The sequence below is a fragment of the Anastrepha obliqua genome, chromosome 3 (assembly GCF_027943255.1).
Source record: "Anastrepha obliqua isolate idAnaObli1 chromosome 3, idAnaObli1_1.0, whole genome shotgun sequence".
Lineage (NCBI taxonomy): Eukaryota > Metazoa > Arthropoda > Insecta > Diptera > Tephritidae > Anastrepha > Anastrepha obliqua.
The window spans coordinates 78,490,837-78,502,946 of record NC_072894.1 but is presented as its reverse complement, the minus strand read 5'-3'; the positions used below and the strand labels follow the sequence as shown (position 1 = coordinate 78,502,946).

Here is a 12,110-nt window from a genome sequence, read left to right as displayed (position 1 = left end):
TAGCGATTGCAGCGGATGCACCAACAGACCAACGGTGAAACCTTCAAACCCTCCGAAAGGAAACTGCGACTACTTTAAGGGGGGACCCTCATTTAGACGGTCGAAAAATGCATCATTTTTGGGAATTTTTTTCTCAGGTAAAATAACTTCAAACGTTTTGTAATTCATAAAGTACTTTAATAAATGTCTTGACTGTCTACAAAAATTTTCGGAGAAGAAAAAAAACATTTTAAGTATGGAAATATACACCTCGTCCATGGCACCTCATTCTATCTGTGTACATTCTAGCGCTCTGAATTTTTTTCTGAAATAAAAAAACCAAATTTTTTTTAAAACTTTAGGATAATACCTTCGATGTGACATTTTGATTTAAAAAAAAAATGTCGAAATTGATATTTTTTACCCAGTTTTATGTTAAAAGTGATTTTTCATGCATAAAAATTGACTTTAAAATTACAAAAAAATATGAAAATCTTTTTTTAAAAAAAAAAACACTTAATGTCACATTGAAAACAATTTAATTATCTTTAAAATGAGCTATTGTAAAGCCTGATTGGTTCAATACAGCGTTCTCAATTGTGTACACAAAATCGAAAAATGATGTTTCGAGAAAAACGCGTTTAAAGTTTTGGATACAGGCGATCAGGCCACCCGTCGCGTCCTGTTAAAAATTTTGTCACTCCTTCAAAAATACAGATATCGACTTGAAATTTTGAAAGTATATTCTTAAATAGTTGTAGAATAGATTAAAATTATTTCCAAAAAATCGATTTTTTTGACCCGATAAATGAGGGTCCCCCCTTAAATCCCCGAGCCCCCACGTAGAAGTTTGTTTGCAGATTAGGAGCGGCCTTTTTTAAAATTTACTGATTACTGAAACACAACACAACTCCATCCCCCACAATGCAAAGAAACCTGGTGGCATCTTCGACGGCGAACTTTGGAATGAATTAAGGACATGAGTTGGAACTTGGAACAACAGTACGCTTTTTGGAACCTCGAAACTAGCTGAATTACGCAAGAAATTATCGAACTATAATTAATTTTATCGGAAACTAGATAGGCTGACTTTGTTGAACTCAGAATAAACGACAGCTTCACACTCCTCTACTCAGGCAAAAAGAGTAATGAGCCGCGGACAAATGCCAAGCTGTGCATCTCCGATGGTACAAAAGCTAAGTTTCGCAGAGAGCCAGAAATATAACTATATTATCCACCAACAGAATCAGCTGAGACATTAATTAAAGAAGATTTTTACAACACGATTCACATGTACCAAGAACTGTCTTTCCGACGTTTGTGCAGCGAGAAGTTTTAGGTCTTTCACTGACTTCGTGGCAGTTATTCTGAGGGCGAGGTACCCAGGTACTTTCAAGTAGTATTATAAATTTTGTGCAAAAGTAAGCGAAATCTAAACTGAAAAAACTTCTCCAAGGACATGGAGTAGACTGTGTCAGAAAGATGAGAAACGTGGTTATTTGCCTTGATGCCGAACACATAACAAGTTATATTATTAAACAAAACGTTTACACGCATAACCACAATTTAGAAAGACTTCACAATCAGCTACTAACGATGGCATAACATAATGTTTTACCAATTAAGACTCGAATGCGTAGAGGAGTAAAGGTTGCGAAGTCCAGACCGCGCGAAGCATTCCGTCCATCATAACAGCACTTAAAGCCAAAAAGGCGCCCGGCATTGATAACATCGCATTAGAACTAGTAAAGACGGACTCTGCTACTAGTACTGAACTCGTAAAAGCCATCATTGATCGGTGCTGATTAGACGGCACCTTCCAGACGAACTTAAAGAAGATGTTCATAATTAAAATCCCAAACATTTTTCACACTGCACCAATTGGAGAGGAATTACACTTATACGCAGCGCTAATACAATCATTCCTCAAATTATAAATAAACGAATCCACGAAACTTACCCTACATCAATATTTCGGGACCGGGCTTCCGACCGCACCGAAGTGTTGACAACGTAAACAGCCATCGGATAATAGTGTAGCTTAGCGTGGGATTTCGGTCAACTCTATATTTAATATTTACTGATTTCACTAAAGCTTAATATGGGTCCTGGGACATTGGAACATTGAAGGTAACATAAAAGCATATGAACTGGCAAGAGGTGGATCTGCCATGAACAACGTTCTTGCGGAACCGGCATTCACGACACTGGGTGCAATCAAGAATAAAATTTCCTCAAAATACCTCCAAATCGCGGTTTGAAGATGGAGAGACCAGACGACTTGCAAAATTAGCAAAACGTTATGACCCACCTACAAACTCAAACCATCGTTCACATTGATAAACATGAAACAATGAGACTCTTGGAGACTCACGGCAGTCATAGCTGGCTTTTGGTCTTTTGGTCGGGGAACAAGAAGCCAAAATCGGCATTTCTCACAACACACACTGTCATAGTTGTAAACATGCAGAGAAAAAGGAAACGATTTTCTATTTCCTCTGTGAATGCCCTGCCTTATGGAAGGAGAGAATGCCATCCCTGGGCAAACCACTTTCGAGAGTCTCGAGCAACCGTCTAGCTTAGACAGTTCTGGATTTGGATTAAGGATGAATCACAACTTTAACCAACCAACTAATTACATTCGATACTCTTCAACCTGCCGTTATTTGGACCGCACTCCGGTGTAAAGGCATACCCGGAAATATTATTGACCTCAAAAGAAACTAATATAAAGACGCGCGCTGTCGAAATATATGTGTAAAGGGAATTAAGCGATCCAATATGCGTAAAATATGGAGTAAAACAAGGCTCCCCACTCTCTCTGACTCTCTTTAACACTGTCCTTGACATTGTCTTAGCTCAGGTTCTAGTTAATCAAAGAGGCATCACATGGCGTCTTTGTGGATCCTTAAACGATCTCGATTACGCCGACGACATTTGCATTCTTGTGCACAGCTACGAAGACATGGTACAAAAACTCAAATCAATATCGAGGCTGCCATCCAAAGTGGAACTCAATATCAACGTCTCCAAAACTAACGCCATACAAACAATATCCGCACATTCCTACTAAGCTCAACATCTATAGAGGAAGTACAAAGTTTCTGCTACTTAGGATGTATTATTTTGACCTCTGGTGGGCGTGTCGAAGAGGGTAATTGAAAAATATCTGGATAGATTTACGAGTTTTGATGTGGCCCTATATTTCACTATGGAGTAAAAGGAATAAATATGCATATATGTAAATACGTATGTATATATAAATTTTAAACGCCGCCAGTCAATCAAGTAAAGGGTGGTCAGATTGAAGGTACTTTTCCAATAGGGGTTTTTTCGACAGATTACGCGTGACTACTGTGGAAGTAAATACATCATTTTTTTAGTATTCATTGGCATTTCATCATGGGAAAACTTATGTACGCCTCAGCAACGTTTAAAAACCGTAAAATTGTATTAGGAAAATCGACTATCTGTGGAAAATGTTTATCGCGCGCTCAGGCCAAGTTATGGTGTTCAGTGATGAGGCACATTTTTGCCGGATTCTGGCTGAGGAGCAATTCAAAGCTATTTAAGAGCAGCCATTACATCCATTGAAAATAACCGCTTTGTGCGGCCTATGGGCTGAAGGAATCATCGGCAGCTGGCGCCAATGTAGTAGTGAATGGCGCACACTATTGGGGCATGATAAACGACTTTTTGATGTCGGAAATTGAAGCCCGTGATCTCCCCAATATTTAGTTCCCTCATGATGGCGCTACTAGCCAGCTAGTCAGCTCGTGAAACAATGGATTTATTGCGCCGTCGTTTCGGTGAGCAATTTATCTCTCGTCTCGAACCAGAGGATTAGTCTTCGAGAGCGTGTGATATCATACCTTTGGACGTTTATTTGTGGGGATATGTGAATTCTAAATGCTTTGTGGATAAATTAGCTTCGATTGAGGCACTGAAAGGCAACATTACTAAAGTTATTCACGAGATACCGGCCGAAGTCTTCCAGCGAGTCATTCAAAATTGGTCTTTACGTATGGCCGAATTACGAAGCAGTTGCGGCCAACATTTCAAAGGGATTACCGCACGAATGGTTCTACAGAAAAATAATAAAGATTGCCCAATCCATTTGAAATTTCTTTGTTTTATTTGAATTTAAAATCCGATACTTCTAAATTGACCACCCTTTATATGCTGAAATGCAATGATTTAGAAATTTTTCTTGCCACCTTGTGTCACTCTAATTTACATCATACGTGTTTTGAATTGTTAATGAATAGAATATCATGAAATTTTAACAGATGCCTTTCTAAGGTCAATACTAACTGAAGAAGAGCTGAATGCAATAAACTAGCACTAGTGCAATGATACTAACTATGTGGTAGGTCCGGAACTTTTCAGCCCACGTGCTATATGGTATTATTTGCATCTGCCCAGCGTATAAGAACATGAGTTTAATCACACTTGGCACATACACATATGTATATAAAGTCATTAAGGTATTAAGGGGAAGTAATTATTTAGCGCTGTGCTAATTTTTTAGTAGCTGTTTTAATAGAGATAGCTAGTATGAATGAATGAATGAATAGAGATAGCTAATGAATTCTGTTAATGGATTTGTTGTTACTCAATGTATTGAGCTGAACATTTTTTATTTATTATCCATACAGGTGAAAGTTGCAGGTTCCTCTTTCTTATATTTATTTATAAAAGGATGAAATGAGTTTTTTGAATACCTACTTTGTAATTTATTGTAAATATATCAAATAAGTAGCATTTTACTACTACTTCGCCTACTAAATAAAAAAATTTGTTTGATTCCAAAAAGTAACAGTCAGCCCAAATGAAATTTTGCGCGCGTATATAAGGTTCGTTTCGCACCGAATTTAACACTTCCTTGCTTGTTCTTTGGTATTATTTTCACCTCTGGCACTAATTTTAAACAATTCTAATGTATGTACATATATGCACGTGTATGCAGGTGCTTTGAGTTTTGCAAAAGCGTGGGTGATGCTCTAAATTCATTCAAAATAATGCGCATATACAGGATTCCCCGTAAGATCAGAGTTCATTTCTTATATTCATAGCAGCTGCATGAAGAAAGGGCTGAGATGGTTATGGAAAGGAACGCGTATGCTGAATTATTTATACACGCATACATCTGAATGTCTGCATGTATATACATATGTATGTACATAGGTACATATTTATATTTACATAGGTAGTACACGTAGGTGCAAGTTGTTGCGCAGCATCGATGACGTTATCACCAATGTTCTTATAGTCTGTGATTATATTTATTGATTGCGTGCTCACCTCAATTTTGTTTGCATTTTCATTGAGAAAAAATTTTTGACTGACGTCATTAACGCTATTAAAATAATTTTTTGCGATTGTCTGACGTCGATAGCATTTGGGTGTGTGTTGTTTATGTGCGAACCGTGGTTTTACATTTTCAGCAAAGTCATAAAATTTTAGCACTTATATTTTCGATTTTCAATTTTCAATCTATTGTTTTGACCATTTCTTATAGAAATCTATTTCTTTTCATTAATTAGTAATTGTTTTGTTGTTTTTTTGTTTAAATGAGATTGAATGCTAAATTTAGTTTTCCACGTCGGCGGTTCTCTGCATTAATACACGCAATAAATATAAACATACTTATGTACATATGTATGCAGGGAAATGAACTCATGCATACATATACATATGTGTTTTTACGAAACGAGTGATTCCGCGTAGCACTCTCTGTCAGTAAGAAACCTAATTAAAATTTAAAAAAATAAATATTTTAATGTGCAAGTATAAGTACATATACATAGGTATAGCAATTGTTCATAATGTAAAAATTGCTTCAACAGCAGTATGTTTCGCCTTGAGCGTATGACTTTTTAAAGATACATTTTACGATATGCTAAGCGAATTGGAAAAAATGCGTTTCTTCGGGGATAGCAAGATCAAGAATGCAAGGAATATACTGACCATCTCTTTACTTCATTTGAGCAGCAAAGTGTATTTTTTGCATTCACACCCTGGCTTTCGTGTTAATCTCAGCGCCGTATCAGATGAACATAGTGAGAGGTTTTATCAAGAAACCGAACTAAATAGTTGTGAACAGATTTAAAAGAAAATCGAAGAAAATACAACTTTCAATGTACATATCTACGAAACTTATGCGGAAAAGAAGACCCACCTACACACCGACGACAATATAAATACAGTGCACTCGCGATAACTCGAACTAATTAAAACAGGCGCTGTTCGATTTATCGAATTTGTTCGACTTATCAATTGAGTGTGCTATGTTAAAAAAACAGTCATCGATATCGATTTTTCGATCGATTGTTGAAAACGGAAGCCAGTAGAAAATTTCTGTAGTATAGTTTCGTTATACGAATTACATTTTGGTCCATTGGCTGGATCAATGGTGTCGCATTCGGCGGCATAAACATAGTTAAAATTAAACCATCCTCGGACTTTTATTCGTTGGGATGTGATGGGGCATTATCAATTAGAAGAAGAGCCTTCTCATGTAGTCCCCCATCTTTCAAATATTTTCTTACCTAAATATTAAAGTCATTTAACTTGGTTAAAAACATTGTTTTAATGAATCTGGATTTTACCTGCGGCACGAACGAATTATGAAACCAGTCTTTGAAAATCGCCGAAGTCATCCAGGCTGATTTGGAATTTTTGTACTCCACCGGACAGTTACATAAAATTTTTGAAAACACGAGGATTTCTTGCTTTGTCAATAACGAGAAGTTTAAGCTTATGGTTGCGGGTAGCGTTAGTGCAAGCCATAAATTGCCTTTCTTTCTTTTTTATAAGACTTATGGTGGACTTGGCTACCCCATATTCCTTCGATAGAGAAATAACACTACGTCCACGTTTAATTTTGTCAGAAAACTAACGGGATATTAACGCCGAAATATTCATATGGACAATACACTAGTATACATATAATTTATATACATATACTATTACATATGTATCTATGTACAAAATGTACATGTTTGAAAAGAATGTGTGTACAAATAAATTTGTTTTTTTGTTCGAGTTATAGCGCTTTTTTATTGTTCGAGTTACAAAGAAGTCAATAGGGGAAAAAATGTGTTCGAGTTAGCACGTCGTTCGACTTAGCGGCTATTCGAGTTACCGCGAGTGCACTGTATTCTAAAACTTACCAAAAATACAATATATACAAATGTTAATGCTCTATAGAAACCACATCTAAATCCTTTATAGTTTACAATTATATCAAAGATGTATACCTCTTTATCGACTTAATAATTCTCGTTTTACGTATTCATTACTACATTTTAAATGTAGTTTAATTAAAAATTTAGCTAAAGAAAATCCTGAGAGTGGCGTAAGGGTAAATCTCATTCAATGAAGTTGATTAAAAATCGTTTTGTTATCGTAGTTAATTTTTTCCGCCAATTCACATTTGCTTTCGCGATCGCCCTCCTTCAAAAGTGATTAGAGACGTTCTTCGTCGAATTCAGAAGGCCTTCCGCTGCGGGACGTGCCATCGACGTCAAAGTCATCATTTTTGAACTTTGCAAACCATTTGCGTGCTGTAGACTCGCCTAGGAGTCCCGTGCTGCTTTGGCAATTTTTTGACCTCGACGAAAAGCCAAGAAGGGCAGGTGTCGGAGATGTTGAATTTTGCCTCCTGAGTATTCCTTGGGTATATATATATATACATATGTAATAATTACAAGTTTCGACGTTGAGTATAATTGGCTTTACCGTGCATGCGTTCTTTGAAATCGGCTGTAGGGAGTATTTTTAAACTTTGATACACAGCTTGAGAAAGAATAATCTCAACTTAGCGTAAGTAGTAGTTTCGTATGTAAAAAATGATACCAAAATCAAAGAATACTCGTACATAGAAAATATAAATAAAAATATATCTTTCTCCTAAGTTAGTTTGTCGCTGCGCAAGCAAAGTCGGAAACTTTGATAGCACCCTGTTGTTCACTACCTCTTAGGCAGCTATGTCAATAGCAGTTCTTATTGCAATAATTTGGTCTTAATTGACCTTCCAATTTGGAGTGAATCTGTTGTTCCAGTCCTCTTTTGAAATCGTCGCAGCTGGCGCTGCACATAGGAGAAAATATTATTTGAATGAAATTGGGGTGAGTGTTCCCTTGCTTAACTCGCCACAACGCAAACAAAAATATAAGCACACACATCATTGACCAGAGAAGTTTGTTATCAATGCTGGCATCTTGAAAATCAAAGCAATTTGATTGGTTAAAAGTCAGACCCACAAATGAAGAAACCAACTCGAAAGTACTGATGATAATTTGTATGTAGGTATAATTAGTATCTACAAGATGTGAAAAAATTGTGTACTGAATTGTTATATGTCCGCGAAAATTTCATTTTATCTGTGCTCCATTTGCAATTAATAATAATCGTGAACACTTTGCTATTACAATTGAGGGTACTTCGAGACTGTGACTCTATCTTACTATGAAATATTACTCAATATACATACATATAATAATTAAGTGAACAAAATTATTATGCATTTGCGCATAAGTGCGTGTGGGTATTTTTATTTTTATTTTAATTTTAATTTTTTTATTATTTTTAATTTATTATTTTTAGTTTAATACAACTTAAACTTTTCTGAACCTGTACCATCGTACCGCTGTCGATGTTTATTGATTGACTTAAAACCCCTTGATAGCAGACGATCTATTCTATCGTGCTCATTTATTATTCGTATTATTTCTGGCTCTATTGATTGTCCTTCCCTTTTAAGTAAAACTCAATTTAATATTCCCAATATGAGGCTCCGACAGTACGAAACCTTTAAAATTGGCTTCTCGAGAACCAAGTACGGGGTGAATGCTCCGATTCCTAGGGCATGTGCAGATTTATATATGTTTTTCAATTCTTCTGGTGCTGATTTTACATGGCCGTATGGCATCTTAGTCAAACATCTTTTTCCTTTGTAACTACTAAACTATTGTATATTAGCTAACATAGTCTGTAAGACTGTATCCATTTAGAGACAAATAAATAAATAAATAAACAAACAGATACCATTTTTTTGTGAATGGGAGATCAAGAACCAAAGCTTTGAGGACTTGTTAAGTCGAAAACTGCGTCCGTTTTATTGGAGCATTTCAGTTATAAAACGCTTTACTAAAGTGAACACCTCAAAATTGCCCAAAGATCTCGCAGGTACGTTACATTTAATTCTGAATGAATCCTAGGACAGTCGACTGTGCCGCTGATTTGCGCGGCAAAAGTAAATTTAAAATCAAAAAACATAGCGAGATCTCAAACTTCTTTAATTTTAGAATTTTGTTTGTTAGAGACCTAAGTGGCACACGTTTTAATCATTCCTTGTTTTGCTTGAAGCCCTGATCAGCGCAATTCCGTTGCCTCGTATGCCAGTCTGTCCAATTGAAGTGTGAGTGTCATAGCTTAGAATTAGATTCTAACAAACCATATTATATGAGCATATAATATTTATTATACGCAATATATTCAATAAAATATATTCCTTCACTTCTTAAAGACATACTTTGGGTTAATTTCTGCGCCTTGCCTTGATAATTGTTTGACCGTCCATATTTCTTTTCTTTTTAGTTTTTATTTAACTATGGCCGCAACATTTTCAATAGGTTCCACACCTTCGGTTTTGTTGCTAGTCTTTTCGTAAAATCCAAGGTTGATTAGTTCTTCCAGACATCTTCGCGGCTGGCGGTAATAATGATTTTCGGTAAATTTTATTTATCAAAACTGCATTGGAATTGACGGTCAACACAAAAATGCGGCCGAATCCTTTTTCGGAGAAATTCGTATTGTTGTTGTTTATCAGCAGTACACTTGAACCGATATATGCAAATATTCGCTCGAAAGGGAGATTCATGCGTGCATTTTACCTTTACCCAATTCCGTTCTGAATTTGCCTGAACCCATGCAAGTCTGTTTTCAATGTGTGAGAATGAGGGTAGCGGTTTTTAATATGCTCCGGAATTTAAGGTCTTCTGCACGTAAACGTCCTTGAATCGTGTCTGTGGATACATTACACCAATTTTCCTTTTGAACAAATTCGACTTCTTCAAATGTTTGGCTGCAGATACGGAACGCGGAACTCATTTTGTAACAACAAAGTACGCTTTCTGAATTTCTCACAAAACTAATAAATTGCACAACGCGTATTGCGAAAAGCGTACGCCTTTTTAGCAGCATTTGCTTTTGTTTTATAACGGAACTCTAAGTTTGAGTTTTGCAGGACACGTTTCTATTAGACAACTGTATGTTCGAAAATATTATATTTCCTTTTCTCGTTCAGAAATTAATCTGAAAGTTCCACAAAAACGCCTCTTATTTTATTCGATTCGATCCAATGTAGCAACCAGTCGCTTGAATTCATATACTTTAAACTCATTTTTTAAATAAAAATTTTAATAAATTGCGTTTTATTATGTGCGAAAATATAAAAATGTCTAATAGTTTCCTAAGTAAAGGAAAACTCTAAATCTAATATTGATTTTGCATTACATTTTTCACGCATGGATTATAATTTTTTGTCTGCGATTTTTTTGGCTTTTGGTTTTCTCAAGTACGTCTTAATATAGAAATTACTAAACATACAAATCATAGTTATGGCTTGTAACACAGCAATATAAAGCCAAATTCTCGGAAATTTACAATCAGGCACAAACAACAATGGCCACAATTGATGAAAAAAAACAAGTATGAATTGTATTAGTTGAATTTGTGTGATATACTTTTTCCACCACAATGACTTCTTCATATTTGGATTAATGGAACTCAGTAAATAATAAACGTACATTACTGTGTGAACCAAGGTGTTCAGTAGAGCTATTGTTACCCAATGACCGCCTGTACCTTGGTGCCGGAGATGTAGGACTATGCAAGAGGTCATCATAATGTGATGATAGACATGTAGAATCGAAATTTGTTTGTAACTCTTGCGTAATACGAAAAATATCGTTTCCAGGTAGTCAAGAACCTTGTTGCTGAGATATAGAAATCCACAAAATATTTCGAAGCTTTTCACCGGATGATCATAGCTAACTTGCTCTATGCAGCCAAGTCCCTTTGGCAGCTCCAAGTACGAGGTGATTAAATAGCTGCTCTATGTACATGTAATTAATTTTTTTAAATGATTAAATTAATAAGTTATTTGGACTGTAGCAAACTTCGTTGTTACCATAAAGACCATTGCTGCGTTGAAAATTATTTGAAAAATATTGTAAATCATAATCACGCGCTTTAAATTGAATGGCTCACGATTTCGCATAAGCCATGGTCCTATCCGAAAGGCGAAAAGTGCAAATGAAACATTGATAGCTATCATCGGCCATAATGCTCCATGGAATGGCAAATATTTGTATCCTATAATAAATTATGTGTAATACTATGTAGAATTGTATTTATAAAGTGTAATTACCCTCATATGTTTTAGCAGGACTTGTTAAAAAGTCGTAGATATTCCTTATGATGCCAACCATGATTTTTATAGTACTTCGATAAAAACGACTTTGTTGTACGAGCGATAGTTCACAATAAAAACCTGAAGACATTACTCTAACTTGTTTTAGATCGAAATAGAAATAAGCACGTACACATAGAAATGGGTTGAATTAGCATATCATGTTTTTCAAATATATTTCCATGCGTCAACTGCATATTTCTTAAGCTTGTCCTTATACGACCATGTCGTATTGTCATTTGAATTCTTACATAGCTACATATGTCTATTTCTTTTTGTTTCTTTATAGTGTAGGCTCACTTTATATACACTTCCGATCTACTTATAAGTATACCCTGCAGGGAACTGAGAACTAAGAACTCAATGAGCTCTTTATCATTGCTTTCTCTTCGCAGCTAGTTAATTTTACCCAACGATGCCCTAAGATGAGTTTATTGTATTCGGAGCTCAAATTTCGACGGAGTATGCGTTAATCGGCCGCCGTAGCCGAATGGGTTGGTGCGTGACTACCGTTCGGAATTCACAGAGAGAACGTAGGTTCGTATCTCGGTGAAGCACCAAAATTAAGAAAAAGTTTTTTCTAATAGCGGTCGCCCCTCGGCAGGCAATGGCAAACCTCCGAGTTTATTTCTGCTCCTCATAAAAAAAATAT

General features: G+C 35.9%; 1 protein-coding gene across 1 annotated transcript; it reads right to left on the bottom strand.

Moving 5' to 3' along the window:
- Window positions 1-10,421: 10,421 nt before the first annotated feature.
- LOC129241158 (elongation of very long chain fatty acids protein F-like) lies at window positions 10,422-11,559 on the bottom strand. Its single transcript, XM_054877348.1, has 3 exons — window positions 11,417-11,559; window positions 11,177-11,361; window positions 10,422-11,101 (listed from the first exon to the last, which is right to left on the bottom strand). The coding sequence occupies exons 1-3, from the start codon at window positions 11,547-11,549 to the stop codon at window positions 10,517-10,519; spliced, it is 903 nt and encodes a 300-aa protein (XP_054733323.1). The 5' UTR covers window positions 11,550-11,559; the 3' UTR covers window positions 10,422-10,516.
- Between the last annotated feature and the right edge of the window lie 551 nt (window positions 11,560-12,110).

Bases quoted from the DNA above. Each gene is read 5' to 3' on its own strand.
- LOC129241158 (XM_054877348.1), bottom strand. From the start codon at position 11,549: ATGTCTTCAGGTTTTTATTGTGAACTATCGCTCGTACAACAAAGTCGT. The intron at 11,362-11,416 runs GTAATTACACTT...AATTTATTATAG, and splicing joins TCCTGCTAAAACATATGAGG to GATACAAATATTTGCCATTC. The intron at 11,102-11,176 runs GTAACAACGAAG...ACATGTACATAG, and splicing joins ACGCAGCAATGGTCTTTATG to AGCAGCTATTTAATCACCTC.